Here is an 18,103-nt window from a genome sequence, read left to right on the forward strand (position 1 = left end):
TTATGCTCCTGGTTCATTTCCTCAGCCTTTCCCTGCTTTCCCAACTACGACGACAGCTTCCCTTTCATGCAAACCTGCAGCTCCCACTGAGCAATAGTGTCTGCAGCCCCACCTGGCCACCAAGATGAGGACAGGGATGGCCCCAAAGGGAATATGTGGCAGACATTAAAAAAAGAGGAGGAAGGAAATCACAAAGGGACCAAAAATCCTAATGGAGGGAGCCCTTAGAGAACACCTCCTTATCCCATTTTAAGCAGGTCTGGTGTAGTGTGGGTAGGTCCAGCCTTAGGTCATCACAAAGCCCAGGGCCTGACACAAACCAAAGTGGGGCTATTAACAGTCAGGTGACGACCTTGGTGGGGGAAAGACAGGAAGAGCAGTGAAAAAACCAAGGTGTTCATTATCAACAGGAAATTAATTTTATTTTTAAATCTGAGGGGCCTGAACAAATAAGGAGACTCCTACCCTTGGCTGGCAAACTTAGGTGGTGGCCAAGGTCAGGGGAGAGGATGACAGCAGGGGGTGGGTAGGAACACGTCCAAAACAAAACAGGGGGAGGCCCTCATCACTCTGGTGCGGCTTCCATCAAATACCCGTTCTCCGGAGCAAGATACCCATCACCTCCCTCAGATTCCATGTACATGTCTCGGCTTTCATTGCCCAGACCCTCCAGCCCGTTGTCCTGGCCGCCACCACCCCCACCTCGGGCCTCATCCCTGCCCCGTTCGCCACCCCGCTCCCCCCGCTTGTGCTCGCGATCCCGGTCTCGGTCACGGTCCCGTCGCCGCTCCCGCTCGCTCCGGTGGCTCCGACGTCGTTCCCGGTCACGATCTCGGCCCTTCTCTTCTGGACCATCAGGGCCGTCAGGACCCAGCTCCCCAGGAGGCCCATCGTCAGGAGGCGCATCGCCAGCCTCAGAGGGCTCTGCCATGTCACCACCACCTCCACCACCACGCAGCTCCTCCTTGCGCTCTCGCTCTCGTCGTGCCCGCTCCCGGCTCCGGCTACTTCGCCGCTTCCGTTCCCGGTCCTTGTCCTTGCTACGCTCCCTGGAGCGCCTCCGCTCCTCCTTGTCGCGACTCCGTGAGCGCCGCCGCCGGTCCCGAGAGCGGGAGCGTCGCCGTTCTCGCTCCTTGTCTCGCTCGCGACTTCGTTCCCTGCGCTCCCGCTCGCGGTCCCGGTCCCGGTCCCTGTGGGGCAGCGGGGAGGGGCCGGGCCTGGATGAGGTGGGCAGAGGTTTGTGGCAGGGCTCCCCCACGTGACCACCCCCATCCCAGGAAACCGGCTGCCCAATCTTACCTCTCATCATAGCGGGAAGTATCGTCCCGGCCGGAATGCCGGATGTTCACGTCGGCCCCGCCTCTTCTGGTCCCACCAAGGCCACCTCCTAGGGTGGGAGCAGGTGAGAGAGGGTCAGTCTGGGCAGGGCGTGGAGGAAAGGGAAATGGGCACCGAAGAGCGAAAGGACGGACTGCAGCCACACTACAAGAGCCAAGCTTTACAGACACGTGAGGACTTTCACAAGGTGCCAGCTGGGAAACACCTGCACTCAGACTCCAAAGCGCATGCCCCAGCCTCCAGATACCGCAGAGCCTTGCACACCCTTCCCACACAGCGGCCGCCTCACACCGCCCTAAGCCAGTAACTCTTTTTTTTAAAAGATTTAATTATTTGATAGAGAGCACGAGTGGGGGTGGGGCAGAGAGGGAGAAATAAGACTCCCCACTGAGCAGGGAAGGGGCTCAACCCCAGGACCCAGAGATCACGCCCTGAGTCGAAGCAGACACTCAACCAACTGAGCCATCCAAGCGCCCCAAGTCAGTGACCCTCTGAACTGACCTGCCTCAAATCCTCCAATGGCTTCGCACTGCCCACCTTTCAACCGGGGGCCCCCGGTTCTTTACGTTCTGGGTAGTTTCAATCTCCTCACAGCCTCTGTCTCCTGTCTGCGAACACTCATCTCTCCCTAGAATCTCACCCTCCCTGGGGAGCTAACTTACTCACCCTTCCCATCTTAGCCGGAACGGCACTTCCTCAGGCCTGCCCTGACCTACCGGACTCAGCTGCCCTCCACCATACACTCACAGGCCATATGAGCCTCCTGAAACTTCAGGGAGCTCACATTTACACACCCGTGCGAGTTGAGGGGCGCCTGCACTTCCCGGCAGACTCTCAGCACCATCAAGTCAAGGTTGGGACTGACTGGCTCTGCTCACCGTAACCAGCACGTGATAGAGCAGCCAGAAGATTAAAGTCTAGTGCTTAAGTCAGGTGATTGACCCAACGACTCCAAGGAGCAGGAGAGCATCTTATGCAGACAGGAAAACAAAGTCACTTGCACAGGGCCTTGGCAACGAAGGTGCAGAACCGGGCTCGGGCTCCCAGCCAACTTCAGAACTTCCCCTCTCGTGCCCCTCTCTGCACCACTCGGACTGGAAGAAAGATTCCGTGAGGCAGGCCCGAGTTCCATATAAGGAAATGGCTTCTAGCAATGCCAGTGAAAAAGGAGAAAGACCGCTTGAAGAGCAACCATTCTAGGCGGGAGAGACCACTGCCAAGCATCTGGAACATCACAGGCAGGGTGTAGCACGGGCTACTGTCTCCCCTTTTCAGGTCACAATCCAGCTATGGATCCCATCATCTATCGGATGGCTTGCAACCAATATATTAAGAAAACATAATAAAACAACAGAACATAAAATACTAGTACATATTCCCTGTAAAAAAGATTATTATTGTTCACAGAACTTTTGTTCTGGATGCTATTTTTCCAGATATATATTGGGTCAGGATGTACTGCTATCACCAAGTCTGAATGCCAGCTGAACTAGAAGACTCTGAGATTCCAGAATCCTACAAGTGCAAACAGCACACTCTGTAAAACTCACGCCACCCCAGAGAAATGAGGGAAGGTAAGAAGCTCTCTTCTGTCTGAGGCTCAGCAGGTGCATGCGTGGTCTGGGCTACCCTGGCCAGGCCAGGATGGGAAGAATGACAGGGAGGTGAGAGAAGAGCAGTAGTCCTGCACCCGCCTGAGGTGTCAGCCAGGGCGGTGGATGAGGTGGGCACCTCTCTCGGAGAGCCGTCACTCACCCTCACAGGAGCAGGTCCTTCACAGGCCTGAGAGGATGGCAGGACCGGCAGCCCCAGGTCTAGGCCCCACGCTGAGCCCCTGAGATCCAAGCACCTCAGAGCAGAGAGACGCACCCAGGACTAGGGGTAAAGCGGAAACGGCAGAGCAGGCAAGGGGCCTGTGCAGGGAAGCACAGAAGAGACCAGTCTGCGGGGACAGCAGGCAAGGTGGACACGGGCTGCAGGGACGCCAGGGGCAGCTCTGGGCAGCTCTAAGGCCCAGCTGCCAGGTGTACGGGAGGACCATCACACATGTCTGGGCTCCAAGGGACTCCCAGGATTCTTTCCCAACAAGGCTCCTTTGTGCTTTAAAAACCTCAAATGTGCTTTTAATACTTGCAACCAAACTGACCTTGACCGACAGGCTGAGTAACAATCAGAGATAGGACAGAGGCTGTCCACATCTTGCTCCGGACTGACAGTACACAGCTGGTAACCGATGAATAAACAAAGGAGTGAGAGCTAAGACTGTAAGGGTGACAGCGAGACCTTCATGAGCCCTACCGTGGGCCAACTGCCAAACTGGGCATCCTGTGCTGAGCTCAGTGAACTCTGCAGTTACCCCGACTTTCCAGGATCAAGGGAAATGAGGCAGGAAGAAGGGCAAATGCACCAATTAGTAAGTGCACAAGCAGACATCTGGTCCGAGACTCGCCTCTCCAAGCCAGTGCTCCTGCTCATCAATGACCCAGAATGAGAAGACAGCCACCAGGAAGGATGATGGTGACAAGAGAAGCCGGAGGGGGGGGAGGGTATGATGAGCAGCCAGGCAAGGCGAAAGAGGAAGGGAAGACAGGAAGCAGCAGAGGGATGCAGAAGGGGGTCAGGCCCACCGGGGTGCAGTCCCGGCAGGAAGTGCTCACCTAGCCGCCGGGGCCGCCAGCCCTTCACAGTTCGGCCCCTCTCCACATCCACAAGGACTCTCCTGCCATCAATCTTCTTGCCGTCTGCGTGCTTGTAAGCGGCTGCAACAGACGTGGGGAGGGGGGGAGGGGGAGGAGTCCCCAGAGGGTCCTCTAGTCAGGACAGGGCCCAGCTCTGTGGCATCCCCACCCGCACATCCCCATCAATGCACTCTGTGCGCTTGCGCACACACACACACGCCCACCAGACAGCCAGGCAACTGACAGCCAGACCAACCCTCTCCCAAACCAGGAGGGGCCTGCTCCATCTCGGCACCTGTTAATCACCCCCCAATCGCTACTGGGGGGGAGCAAGACCACCCCAACCACCACGCCCCTGAGCACCCAGGCCCCTCCTACTCCCATTTGACAGAGCAGCCCCCTCCTGCCCAGGCGGCCAAAGTTGCTGCAAAGAAACTGGAGGTTAACTTAAGGCTGGACTCTGCTGTGGGGGAGGGCTCCTCCACAACCCCAGGCATGCACCCTAAACCATCATGCTGGGGCAGGAGGCCCAGCTGGGCCGCTCTGCACCCCAGTTCACACCGGTTTTCCTTTTTGTTTGTGTTTTTTGGGGTGGGGGGGCGGAGGTGAGTGTGGGGGGAACAGACATCAGAACAGAAAATGAACCAGAAAAGGGTGGGAGAAATCTTTAGGAGATGGTAGGGACCAGAAGGGTGGGTTATGGTGCTCCCAGGGGGCCTGGAGGGGCCCCCTACAGCAGCTGGGGGAGAGGGAAAGTGGAGGGAGGCATGGGAGGCGTGCGGTGCTACCGACAATTCCTGCCTTACCTGAGCCGACTGACTGCCACCCAATCCCAGCCCCCATCCCATCTCTCCCTCCACACCCCCAGCTCAACACATGCTGGGAGGCCAACCCCAGCCGGAGCCTCTCGGGATGGGTGAGGAGTAGAGGGGGAGATTCAGGGAGAGGCACGTTCCTGCTCTTGGGCAGGGCACAGTGATGGGCAGGCCTGATCCCGGGCCTGTCTCACACGGGGCGTCGGGAAGGCCAAAAAGGTCTCTTTCCCACCCCCAGCCCTGGCCTAGGGAGTTGTCCTCAACCAACCACAATACCCTGCCCCGCCCCAGCCCTCTCCCCCCCAAATAACAACCAGAGGAAGAGAAAAAGGTGCCATTTACCGATGCCGGCCTTGCGGGTGTCCAAACCGAGCGGGATGGGGGGGGCTCGGCAACTCCTGGGGGCCTGGCGAGGAGGCGGGCTTCCCGGGGGGGGACACGGGACCGCTTACCTGGAGCCCCCAAGCTTACCTGAGCACGCGCACAGACCCCACACCCACCACCATGGGGTCAGCTAAAGCTACAGGGAAGGGAAGTGGGGGGGTTCTAGGGAGCCACAAAGAAGGAGAGGAACCACATCTCCTGCACCACCTGGAGACAGGCAGAGGAAGTGGTGGACCCCAAAGAAACCTCATGGAGGCCTTGAAAGACGGGGGAGACAAGGGTTAACGTCAAGTCTAGGAGCTGGTAAAGCCCGGGGACTAGCTTGTTGAATTTTTAAAAAGAAGGCTGGGGAGACCTTAGCGAACCTGTCCGCCCTTAGCTTTTCCCAGTAAAGTCCACACTAAACTAAGCACACGCCCCACCCCCTCGCAGCACATAGAAGGACTTTTCCACCTCAAATTCCACACTCCCTCCCACCACCTGCCACTCAAAAGGCTGGCACACAAGGAGACAGCCTGGGGGGTCCAGGAGATGGAGTGCTGCCCGTGATTTGAGGAAGAGGGGCCATTTGGCCCCCAAACCCAGAGGAGGGTAGTGGGGGAGAAGGGATTTAAGGACTGGGAACACAGTCAAGCAAAGGAACCCTGCTCTGGTTCAGTATCCCAAACCCCAGAAAAGGCCCAACCCAAGAGTACCAACAAAGAAACCATGTGACATGTGTACTTCTAGGCTTCTCTTTCTCTCCCTCTCTTAGGTCTCTAGACAGTGGAAGGGTCTTAAGTAAAATCTGCAACACCTTCAGCTGCTTGCAGCCTGTCACTCGGTCCCTCCCACACCCCAACCCCCAATTCCATGCACTCTGCAGAGCCGCTGGCCACCACAGCCCTTTGGCAAGCCTCAACCATGATAAGGCAGACAGAAAAGGGGCACAGCACCCTGAGTCTAGCAACCAAAAAGATTCTCCAGGGCCACCACAGTGACAGCCCCACAAAAGCACAGGGGCCAGGAGCAAAGGGTTGAAGGGTTCCCCACGGAGCCCTCGCCCTAGTGTGCCCTGTCTGCAGTATTCCTGTAACCCTGCCGCTGACGCCATGAAGCCAGTTTAAGTCGGGGGTTGAGTGGAGCCCAACCGGAGAGGCTAGCTGCCTTTCCCATCAGGGCTCATCCTTCCCTTCCTGGGATCAGCAAGACTATCAGAGAGCATATACGGACTGGGGGAAGGGTCGGCAGGAGGGACAAAGGGCACCCAAACAAGGAAAGGGTTCTGGGTGCGGGGAGGCTGAGGGAGCGACTGGGAATGGGAGGAGGGATGCCTCACTGCTCCTGAGCTGCCTGGCTAAGCTGGGCTGGTGTGCGGTGCTGAGTGATCTTACCCATGATACAAACCCTTATACCAACCATACACTGAGGTGTTGTAAGGGGAGCGTAAGCATCAGCTGCAAGCCAGCTGCGTGGTGGCTGCAGTGACAATAAGAACAGTCAATTAATACGGCGGCCCCTGGACACGCCGCAGCCCTGCCCACCCCCCACCACCCATCCCTGCCCGTGTGGACGCCGCCGCAGCCTCAAAGGGGGCTTTGGAGAGGTGGGGGCAGGCGCTAAGCACGCCTACCAACCCACTGCCCGCTGAGGAACAGGGTGGGGGGCCAGGGGTGGGGAGGCGGAGGGTCGGGTGGCCCAGCCCCAGCGCTGCTGAGGGAAAGAGAGGGCAGGTTCAAAGGCCAGTCCTCATTCCATCCTGGCCGGCCCCCAATGCTGGTGGGGGGAATGGGGAGAGGCTCCCCAAACATCCGACCCCTCCCCCACCTCCAGCTGGCCCCAGCCCCCACCCAGTTCCCTCCTTGCCCCTGAGGTTCAACGTGTGACACTTACCTCCCCAGGTTCACACACACACACACGTTGTGGGGGATTTTGGTTTTTGTTTTTTAAAAAACACGTATATAAAAAAAAAAAAGATATATCAGAAACAGAGGGAGGAGGAGGAGAGACATCGCTAATGTCAGGTTTGGCAGGGTGGGGGGTGGGGACAGACGACGGGAAGGGGCTGGGCAGCAGAGGAGAGAGAGGGTCAGAGCGCAGGGCTCAGGCCGGGAGGTACTCACAGTGCATGTCTCGCTCATGTTCGTACTCGATGAAGGCGTAGCCTCGGGGCTTTCCTGACCGCTTACTGTAGACCATGTGTATCTGGGCGGGGCCGCAGGTAGAAATCAGTTCTCAGACTAGGAAATCCCACCCCTTCAATCATCAGCCTGTGTGCAAGGCCCTGGGCTGGGTGCTGCCAGCGACAGAGGCCTCAGACCCTCTCTCCCTGTCCTCAGGAGCCCAGAATGACTGTGGCTCTCACAGCGCCGGGCTTGGCAGTACGTGCGCAATAATCCCTAGCCCTCGCTACGGCCCAGAGCGCTCATGGGACTTTTCAGTGAATTTAAGACACATTGGTTAAACATAAAGCCTTCTTCTGAAACAGGAGCCAGCACACACATTTCCACTTTTTCTCTGAAGGGCCAGACAGCAGGTACTTCAGCTGAGGGCCTCAGGGTCTGACTACCGGACTCTGCCTTCAGAAACAGCAGCCACAGACAAAAGTGAATAAATGGGCTCGGCTGGTCACCAACAAGCCTATATTTACAAACAGTAAGTTTGTAGTTTGCCTACTCATACCCTAAATCAACAGAAAGCCGCCCTTTCTGCTACCCAAAGCCAGCTGCGTGTTAGTGCACTCAGAATGTGAACGTAGGCCACGGCCTCTGAAGCCCCAAAATAACGGGACGCATCCTTGGGGCCGGGAGCCGGCCTTCTCCCTCCCCGAATCGCGCCCCAATTCAAAATCTACTAGCCAAAGCCCCAGTTCACTCACTCTTTTGATGGGTCCGTACACCTCAAACTCTCTCCGGAGCTTCGACTCTGTCGTGTCATAGTTCTATCGGGAGACAGACACAACGTTAAGACAGAGAAGTGAACCATCCCAACGCCCTCAGAGCATTCCAGGACTTAGTCTATTGTCCTTTGTCCCACACTCAAGCTCTTAGAGGCCCAGGGATCTAGGCTCCTCTGGCACTCCAGGGGCGGGGAGCTGGGGACTCACCACTCTAGCCACAAAGAGAGTCTTGAAGGCATCACCCTGAGCATTGGGATCATTGTGAGGGTCCCCTGCGTGAGAAGAACACAATGTGTAAGGACTGAGTGTCCACAGCCTCACCCAGCAAGACAGACACACACAGATGGGCAGAGGCCCGTTAGATAGAGGAAAACCGCTGGTGACCTGGAGACCTTGGGCATGCTCCTCTCTCCAGCTGCCTTAGAGCACGGTGGCCTTTCTGTGAGTAGTCAGTTTAGGCTGACAGGGGAAGGAGGGAGGCTGACCTCAAGCTGACTGGGCAGGACCACCCTAAGTGCCATTCAGACCTATACATGCGAAGGCTCCAGTCCCTTCCAGGGTTAGACGGGGCACCTCTGTGGAGGCAGCCAGATAGCCACTGGTGTGTGTGGAGGGGGAAGCGGGGGAGCTTTCCTCCCTCACATGCAGGGCCCCACTGCCACCCGATGGCACAGCTTGCAACTACAGCCCGTGGGAAAACCTTAGCTCAAAGGCCAGGAGAGGGCCCCAGAGAGGCAGAGCCTTGCTTTCTTCCCTATGAGCTTTGGCCTCTGTGCCTCTGTGCCTCAGGGAGAAAGCCAGGGCACAAGATGCTGATCAGATTCTCCGCCCACAAGGCCACGGAGGAATAACCATCTCTGCAGACAGGAGCCAAAATCTACTACATTCCGGAAGGGATTCTGAAGGCTCAGGCCCGGGAAGAAATCCTTTTCAGACTATGGTAATCCAACCCCCCACGACGGCCCTCGACTCCCGCCAGGGCCCCAGAGGCACCCTGCCCAGTGCCCAGCGGAGGCGGTTCCTCCATGACACGGTACCACCCTCAGGAACAACCTGCCATGTTGTAGGGGAACAGGAGAAAAGAAACATTAATAATTCATTGCACATATAATCAGGCCCCGACACTGTGCTGAATGCTGAGGATTCGTCACCTGGCAAATGGAAACAAAGCCAACCCCTGATGCGTGGAAGAGGAAGAAGCATCAGAGCAGCGAAGAGGCCAAGCCCGGCTTTACACCTCAGCCTGACATCACAGGCCGGGGGTTCTAACTACCAGGCTCCACGATGAATGTCCAGACACCGGCTTCTCAGGAAGATAGTCCAGGTGTTGCAAAAACCAGTGAAATAAAGTTCCAGATCTGTTTCCTGTGAGACGGCTATACTGCAAAGTGCAAGGTGACTTCAGAGAATTTACTAAAAACCAACAGACTGAGCCCACATTTTAAAGGAATAACTACCTAGAAACTGATGGCAGACTTTGAAGACAACCCCATCTTTGCGCCTGCCCCCTTAAGCTGCTCACCCTATGTCACCCCTCTGCGCTGTCATTTTCTGTGCCCTGGTCTCTAGGTCTGCACCACGACGCTCTCATCCACTCATTTAACAGGTACCCATTAAGGACTAGTGACTGCCTGGAGCCGTCGTTAAGTGTCCAGGATTTCACAGCAAACCAGACCAAGAGAGCTGTGCCGTCTTGGAGATCAGACACAAATGCAGGGAGGCTGACCATCAACAAGGTAAGGCAACTATTTAGTTCTATCAGACAGTGACAGACCCAGGCAGGAGAGCTTTAAGTGGAAAATCAGGAAAGACCTCAGTGGGATGAGGCACCTGACCGAAGACCTGGAAGTCTCAGGGCAGCAACAAGAAATGCATCTGCCAACACCAGGCAGTAGGTGGTCGAACAGGTGCAGAAGGAATGCAGCAGAGGGACGGACGGCCGACTGCTGCCTGGGGGAGTGGAATTCCCGGCGGGCAGCGTGGAAGTGCCCAGCAGCACCACAGGTACACTGCGGCAGGCTCTGTGGTTCCTGCTTCAGCTAGGGGCCCATGAATGTGACTAAAGGCAAAAGCTAGTGCAGCCAGCCAAGAGCACCCCTATACCTGAAAAAAGAACATGTCAGCACAATGACCGTGGCAGAGAACTAGAGCTGGTCAGCAGGTCACCAGTGAGCGCTCCATCATGCTGGCAGAGAAATTCTGCCTTTGGGAAATCCTTGGCTAAAGGGCTGATCGAGGTAGAACCTTGAGCAGGGGCTCAAAGAACTGTACTGTGTGGTGGGGAAACCTCATGAGACTTTTGGGTTGGGGGTGGGGGAGTATTTCAGAACTACAGTAAGGGGGCGCCTGGGTGGCTCAGTGGGTTAATCCTCTGCCTTCAGCTCAGGTCATGATCTCAGGGTCCTGGGATCGAGCCCTGAATTGGGCTCTCTGCTCAGCGGGGAGCCTGCTTCCCCCTCTCTCTCTGCCTACTTGTGATCTGTCAAATAAATAAATAAAATCTTAAAAAAAAAAAAAAAAAGAACTCTCAGTAAGCATACTAGGCCTCAACAATCCTCGATTTTCTTTGTCTTAAAAATATGAGTAATAACCTCTGCCACGCCTTGAAGCTGTGAGAAATCAATCATAGAACGCAGACCAACTGCTTTAGAAAGGACAAGGTCCCCTTGAAGGGCAGCCGTTTACTGCGATGAGACACAGCATGCTTCAGCAGTGGGAACAGAGGCTCTCAGAGAGACGCATAAAAACCTGAATGTACTTGATGCATGCTTTTTTCTTTTCAATTATGCAAAAGTCCAAACATGTAGGACTGCAGAAAACGATACAACGAACCATAGAAATCAGCTTCAATTATCAACCTTGGCTATCCGTTTCAAGTGCACCCCAATCCCACTGAGGTATTTATTTTTTTAAAAAAGGGGTTTTTATTATTTGACAGAGACACAGGGAGAGAAGGAACACAAGTAGGAGAAGTGGGAGAGGGAGAAGCAGGCTTCCTGTCGAGCAGGAAGCTTGATGCGGGGCTTGATCCCAGAACCCTGGGATCATGACCTGAGCCAAAGGCAGACGCTTAACCAACCCACTGAGCCACCCAGACACCCCTCACTGAAGTATTTTATTTTTTTAAAGATTTTATTTATTTATTTGACAGAGAGAAATCACAAGTAGACGGAGAGGCAGGCAGAGAGAGAGAGAGGGAAGCAGGCTCCCTGCTGAGCAGAGAGCCAGATGCGGGACTCGATCCCAGGACCCTGAGGATCATGACCTGAGCCGAAGGCAGCGGCTTACCACTGAGCCACCCAGGCGCCCCTCACTTTAGTATTTTAAATCAAACCCCAGATATACCATTTCTGCCTCTAACAGAGACTTTTAAGAAACCAGAACCACCACACTGTTGCGGCACCTTAACCCGTTACTTCCTTAACTGAAGACCCAGTACTCAAATGCCAATTGTTTCAATACTGGATTTTTAGAGTTAGCTCATTTAAATCCAGATCCAAACAAGTTCCACCCACACCACATGGCTGACAGAGCTTTTGATTCCTTAATCCATAGGGTCTGGCTCCCTGCCAGGCTCCCTTGTCATTTAACTGGTTAAAGAAACTGTGTTACAAGTTTGTTGTCTATAATTTCACACAATCTGAATTTGGCTGACTGCACCTCTGTGGTGGTGGTGTCATTTAACACAACAAGATCCCATTCTTAAAGGGGGGAAAATAACTTCCAGGGGGACAAGTGATTTACCCAAGGTCACTTGGCTGCAAGGGACAGAATTGGGGTTAAAGCGCAGTGGGTTAGACTGCAAGGCCTATGCCTTAACAATTGAGCGAAAAGACTCCCAGACTAACTGGGGCCAACAGTTCCGTGTGCCAGGTCCTGTGCCAGGCTGGGGCCATGGAAGTGAGCAAATCCCATCCGAACCCTGCTCTCTTGGGGCAGTAGGGCAACTCCGGTGAAGAAAGATCCCCTTCAAATCCCCCACGCAGAACAAAGTGACCAACCTGCGGTGGGTCTTGGGGCTTTCAGCACACACAGGGACTCCACCTGAGCAAGGAAGTCACGGAAGGCTTCCTTGAGGAAGTCATAGCTGAACAGGGATACCAAAGGCTGCTACAAATAAACCATAGTGACATTACAGACTGGGGGAAGAGTCTGGGCAAAAAAAGCCCAAGCCCTTCCAGCAAGAATGAGGCAAAGAAGAGGCAGCTATGGCTAGAGCCCGAGGGGAGCATGGTACCCAACGTGTCTGAAACAGTGGGCAGGAGAGACTTTGGTCTTTATACCAAGAGCAAAAGGAAACTGTTAGAAAAAGGTAGAGAATGGACACCTAGGTGGCTCAGTGGGTTAAGCCATTGCCTTCAGCTCAGGTCATGATCCCAGCATCCTGGGATCGACCTCCGCACTGGGAATCCCTGCTCAGCAAGGAGCCTTCTTCTCTCTCTGCCTCTGCCTGCCAGTTTGCCTGCTTGTGCTTGCACTCTGTCTCTCTCTAAATAAATAAAATCTTAAAAAAAGAAAAGAAAAAAGCAGAGTCATACTTAAAAGACCCAAAGAACCTGGTGGAGACAGAGATGTAGGGAAACCAGTTAGACTGTTACTGGGTGTGTGGACAGGAGGGCACTTGGGTGGTAGCAGACATGGAGAGAAGGGTCAGATGTGAGACAGAGAGCAACAGGGACAAGCTGCAGTGACAGGGTGGGGAAAGGAGGAAAAAAAAGTATTAAAAGCAATGGGCGACCCACAAAAGAAATCATGACTTGCAAGGCCACACAGCCATGTTCCATTGAAGAAAACATCCAAGGAGACCAGGTGGGTGGGAGGAGGAAAATCTGAATGCGGTTTGGACACTGAGTCTTAGATACCTTCGAGGCGTCTGAGAATGGCAAGAAAGAAACTGCAGTGAGTCACAGCTCAGAGTGTGCTCAGCCGATATCCATGTCTACAGATGTTAGGCCTCTGGGGGAGCTCAGTAGGTTAGGCGTGCGACTCTTGGTTTCAGCTCAGGGCATATCTCGGGGTTGTGAAATTGAGCCCTGCGTGAGGCTCTATGCTCAGCTGGGTTCTGCTTTCAATTCTCTCACTTTGCCCCTCCCCTCAGTTCATACCCGCTCTCTCTCTAAAATTAAATATATATATATTTTTTAAGTTGGAGGATGGGCGACTGGGTGGCTCAGTGGGTTAAGACGCTGCCTTTGGCTCGGGTCGTGATCCTAGGGTCCTAGGATCAAGTCCCACATTGGGCTCCTTGCTCAGCAGGGAACCTGTTTCTTCCTCTGCCTGCTGCTCCCCCTGCTTATGCTCTCTCTAAGTAAACCTTTTTTTGGACACAGCGAGAGAGAGAGAGAGAGAGAGAGAGAGATCATAGAGAGTCAGGCAGAGAGAGAGGGGGAAGCAGGCTCCCTGCTGAGCAGAGAACCCAATGCAGGGCTTGATCCTAGGACCCCAAGATCATGACCTGAACCAAAGGCTGAAGCTTAACCCACTGAGCTACCCAGGCGCCCCAAATAAACAAAATCTTACAAAAAAAAAAGTTAGGCATCTGCATAATTGCCATGAAGAAACATAAGGAAATAAGGTCCAAAGAGACATGCTTCACCAGCCTCACAGGTGTAGAAGGAAAGCCCAAGTCTTCTGACTGTAAGGCCCTTCTCTGACAGAACCATCTGATGCTGATGTGCCCTTCTTGTGAAGTCTGGTTAATGGCTACAGTGTATCTGGTTCTGTGTCCCAATTCCTCCTATACCTGCAAGGGATGGAAAACTCCCACAGTCAAGGACCAGAAGTGGGGCTGTAACTGCCTCACTGCTTCAGCCCATGACACCGTGGCAGCCCCTCCATGTGCACTCCCCAGTTGAGGGAGCCCAGCCCAAGGTCTCAAGGCTCCCTTCCTGCCAACCCAGACCCCATACTAAACCAGTGTTTGGCCAACTTTGTGAACTAAAAAAGTGAACCATCCCACCTTCCCGTATTAGAGTCCTGGGGTGGATCAGTGGGAGACAAATGCAAGAGCGTTTGAAGAAGAGATGGGAGAGAAAGAGACACTTACACATTTTTAGCTCTGTCTCCACTTCCTGCTGTCGCCGCTCAATCTTTTCTCGTCTCTGTCAGGAGAAAGGGGGACAAATGAATGCAGACAGAAGTGCCCTGATGTCAGGAAACATCCTGGAGAAAGTAGGAAAAAAAGATGTGGGGACAACAGGCCAAAATGACCTACCTTTCTCTCCATGCGTTCCTCCCGAGTTTCTGCTCGAGTCGGGGGAGGAGCATCTCGAGGGTCCTGGGAACAAGAAGAGAGGTGACAGGGTGGGAGGGACAGAGGTTGCAAGGGACACCGATCCAGAAAACAATAGACACCTCAGCCACTCACTGCCCCCTCCACACAAGCAAACATGGGACAGTTCCCAGGCCAGTGGAAGTGAGGGGGTGGCAAAGATCAAAAACACGGGTCTGTGGACAAATGCTATCCACAAAACTCTGCTGGTCTGTGACAAGAGAAGTACAGAAACTGGAAGAATTCAGAAACTTCTACAGTAACCAGATAGAGCAGCTTTATACCCACCGAGCTTAATAAAAATTTGATCTTTTGGGGCGCCTGGCTGGCTCAGTGGGTTAAAGCCTCTGCCTTTGGCTCAGGTCATGATCCCAAGGTCCTGGGATCGAGCCCTGTATCGGGCTCTCTGTTCAGAGGGGAGCCTGCTTCCCCCCCCCCCCCGCCTGCCGCTCTGCCTACTTGTGATCTCTGTCTGTCAAATAAATAAATAAATCTTTAAAAAAAATTTTTTCTATCTTTTATTCTGTAGTCTTTCTTTAAAGGTACAGGAAAATCAAAATCATTCCATTGTAAACATAAACATCACCCTGCAAAAGATTTGTCCTTTATCACAGAAGGCGATCAGGACCAGGGTCCAAGCAAAAGGAGCTGACAGTGCAGTCCAGAAGCAATACCTGGACACCTTCTGATGGTCAGGGTAGTTCTCGAAGGGCTCACCAACTGCTCATTAAACTCTGCCACATAACCTACGTCATCTAGGGTGCCACAGGCCTGCAGCCACTAAATTAGTTTAATTAGCTAATAACATTTCCCTAGGGGGCACCTGGGTGGCTCAGTGGGTTGAGCCGCTGCCTTCGGCTCAGGTCATGATCTCAGGATCCTGGGATCGAGCCCCGCATCGGGCTCTCTGCTCAGCAGGGAGCCTGCCTCCTCCTCACTCTCTGCCTGCCTCTCTGCCTGCTTGTGATCTCTGTCTGTCAAATAAATAAAAAATCTTTAAAAAAAAAAACAACATTTCCCTAGGACCGGTTCACCAAGGGTGGCAAATCCTACTGAAGAACCAGTCTCCTGTTCTCTCTCCTCTACCTTCAGCGGCCCGTTCTTACTTGACACCAGAACTGGCCTCCTCTGACTTCTGGCTGTGTGCCAGCCCTTCTCACGTGTGCTCTGACCCACCTCTGATGTTGTCACCCGCAGTTTACAAATGAAAAGACGGGAAGGAGGCCCAGAAGCCCAAGCCACGTATTTGTGTTTACCCTGCAGTTGCAGAGCTGAAAATCTCAAGCCCATATGAACATCATTCTATTAATAATAAAACTGGTGACCATGGTAACATCGATGATTGCTGACTACTTGAAGTCAAGCCCTGTACCAAGTTTTGCAGTTAACTCCCTGCCAATATTGTGAGAAAAATATTACTACCCCTTCCTAAAAATGAAGACATCAACTAAGAGAACATACCACTCGCCCAAGGTCACACAACTGATAAATCGTGTGAGCCGAAGATGGCCTGACTCCAAAGCCTGAATCCTCAACTGCTAGTTCCTGAATTTTCAAAAACAAAACAAAACAAAACAAAAAAAAAAACAGAAACAAAACAAACCCTACAAGGAATACAGTATCAACACTATTTAAGACAGGATTGGAAAAAGTGAGTCCCCTGCCTAAATCGCACGGCTAGAAAATGGCCAGAAACCGGACTCCCAAATCCAGCTCTGCAGCCCCCTGAACCCAAACCATTCCAAGTCTGCTCAGTGAACTCACCTCAAACTCTCGAATGTAGGGCGCAATGCCACAGTAAGGTTGGTTGTGGTGTTTTTCATGTGGCAGTTTCTCCAAGGGTGGCAGGTATGGGATAGGGTCACGGGGAGCAAAGAGGGCCAGAAGGTTGGGTGGCAGGAACTGGGTCATCTTGCCAAGTCTGAGAGCAGAAGCAGGACAGGCTTAAGTTAGGGTGACCCGGTACTGATGAGGTCCCTACCGTCCCCTGACTCCCAAGAAAAGAGAGATCCAGGAGCAAGGTCTCAGTATAAAAAAGGTTTTGTAAGAACACGGGAGTGATCCTAAGGCCCAGTCTGAAAAAGAAACCAGGTTGGGGGGGGGGGTGGGGAAAGCTGTGTGAAGGCGGGGTAAAGCCGCTCATGGAAACAAAGACTGAAAAAGAGTTTCTGAGGAGTTAAGTATCAAGAGCCCCGAGCAAGGGGCCGTGAGGCTGAGAGGTTCCCTGTGAGCGTGCCGGGGCGGGGGAGGATCAAGGATCCTTACAAGGGAGGGCCCCCTCCCCACCCTGGAGAACAGGTTATGGGGGCGGGAATCGCAGGAATCCCAGGTCTAGGAAGAGGCTCAGAGGCAACAAGCCCCTCGAGCCAGGGGCTTGTGGGTAATAGATCCAGGCCCCCCCACAGACGAAAGGAATTGTGGGTAAGGGTCCAGGCTGCCGAAGAGGAGAGGGAGAAAAAGGCAACACGCCGCAAGGGCCTGTGGGTAAGGGACCGCGGGAGAGCTGCGGGAAGAGGGCCCAGGTGCCCAGAGGACTCTGGGTAAGAGGTGCAGAAAGGTGCGGTGGCGCGGGAAAGAGGCCCGGCCGCGGGGAGAAGACTGGGGCCCACCGCAGGGAGTTGTGGGTAGCGGCTCCGCACCCGATGAGGCCACTCAGTCACACTCACCCGCCGCGCGGCGCCCTCCTCGGCCTGGCGACGGTCCGGGGGCTCGCGGCGGCTGCGGCGGCCCCTCAGCAGCAGAGACTCCTGCTCTGGCTTCGACTCCACCGGCGTCCGCGTCCGTCTACCTCCGTCGCCCGCCCAGCGCGCGCACCAGGCCGCTGCTCACGAGCCCGCGCGGCCTCGGCTGGCGACAGGAGCAAGGGGTGGAAATCCCTCCGCCGTCCGCGCTGCGCACGCGCCGCTCGATTAAGTACAACCCACACACACAGGAACCTGGCGCCGGCGCGGGTACTGCGCACGCGCCGGGTCACTTCCCCGCCCCCCCCCCCGGGCGCCTTAAACTCCTGTACCCCGGAGGGCTGCAGGCTGCAGTGCGCACGCGGGTAGCGCACCCAGCAGGAGCACTGTCCATCTTGTGCTCACGGCTCCAACCGCCTCTAAGCGCGAGACTCCTCGATGCTCCGCCCCTTTCACCTAACACACTTCCCGGATCTTGTACGCATGTCTGTGTTGTCTTGTACGGTAAAATACCCCTCCGCCGCCTGGCAAAGAGTCCCTATGTGAATGGTGTCATGACGTTTAAGTCCAACCTGCTAAATCAGTAACTGGTCTTCCGGCGGCTAGTGTATGCTGGGCACTGTTTGGGCTGTGCAGATGTAGTACGTGACTAAGGCGGTCTTTTTCCTCTTGGAGCTTACATTTTACTGGGGGAGACGATAAAGCATTTAAAAGGAATGAATTTCGGAGAGGGGCTTGGGCAGTGAGAGTGGGACTGTTTTAGAAAGGAGATAATGGAAGGTTCGTCTGGAGAGGTGAAATCCGATTCGGATGGAAGGGAGATCTAGACGAGTGAGCAGCAAGTGCAAAGGCCCTGATTTGGGACAGTTGGCAGGAATCCCAAGTTGTTGGCCGTGAGATCTGAGAGCTGGCAGCCGTGTTACTTGGGACCCTGTAGACCAGTAAGGAGTTAAGTGTTGTAGAAGTTTTTCAGATAGATGCAATGGCTTGTTTAATAAAACTACGGCAGGGGCGCCTGGGTGGCTCAGAGGGTTAAGCCTCTGCCTTCGGCTCAGGTC

The 18,103-nt window shown here is 54.4% G+C and overlaps 1 protein-coding gene across 3 annotated transcripts; it reads right to left on the reverse strand.

Moving 5' to 3' along the window:
• Nucleotides 1-396: 396 nt before the first annotated feature.
• Nucleotides 397-17,226, reverse strand: SNRNP70 (small nuclear ribonucleoprotein U1 subunit 70). Of its 3 annotated transcripts, none has more exons than XM_044256914.1 (10): nt 17,031-17,226; nt 16,129-16,285; nt 14,308-14,370; nt 14,140-14,194; nt 8,301-8,365; nt 8,073-8,135; nt 7,318-7,399; nt 3,996-4,097; nt 1,300-1,387; nt 397-1,190 (listed from the first exon to the last, which is right to left on the reverse strand). In XM_044256914.1, exons 2-10 carry the CDS (start codon nt 16,273-16,275, stop codon nt 566-568), a joined length of 1,290 nt encoding a protein of 429 aa, XP_044112849.1. In that variant the 5' UTR covers nt 16,276-16,285; nt 17,031-17,226; the 3' UTR covers nt 397-565. The 3 variants fall into 3 exon arrangements, with proteins under 3 accessions (XP_044112849.1, XP_044112848.1, XP_044112850.1); XM_044256913.1 differs by having other exon boundaries at nt 397-1,217; XM_044256915.1 differs by lacking the exon at nt 17,031-17,226 and having other exon boundaries at nt 397-1,217; nt 16,129-16,307.
• Nucleotides 17,227-18,103: the final 877 nt, after the last annotated feature.

Source organism: Neovison vison, chromosome 7, assembly GCF_020171115.1.
Source record: "Neovison vison isolate M4711 chromosome 7, ASM_NN_V1, whole genome shotgun sequence".
In the NCBI taxonomy this organism is placed as follows: Eukaryota; Metazoa; Chordata; class Mammalia; order Carnivora; family Mustelidae; genus Neogale; species Neogale vison.

Excerpts from the sequence above, each read along its gene's own strand:
- SNRNP70 (XM_044256913.1), bottom strand. The coding sequence starts at position 16,275 with ATGACCCAGTTCCTGCCACCCAACCTTCTGGCCCTCTTTGCTCCCCGT. Across the intron at positions 8,366-14,139 it reads GGAGACAGAGCTAAAAATGT|GGGACCCTCACAATGATCCC; the intron begins GTAAGTGTCTCT and ends CTTCTCACGCAG. Across the intron at positions 4,098-7,317 it reads ACATGAGCGAGACATGCACT|CCGCTTACAAGCACGCAGAC; the intron begins GTGAGTACCTCC and ends CGTCTGTTGCAG.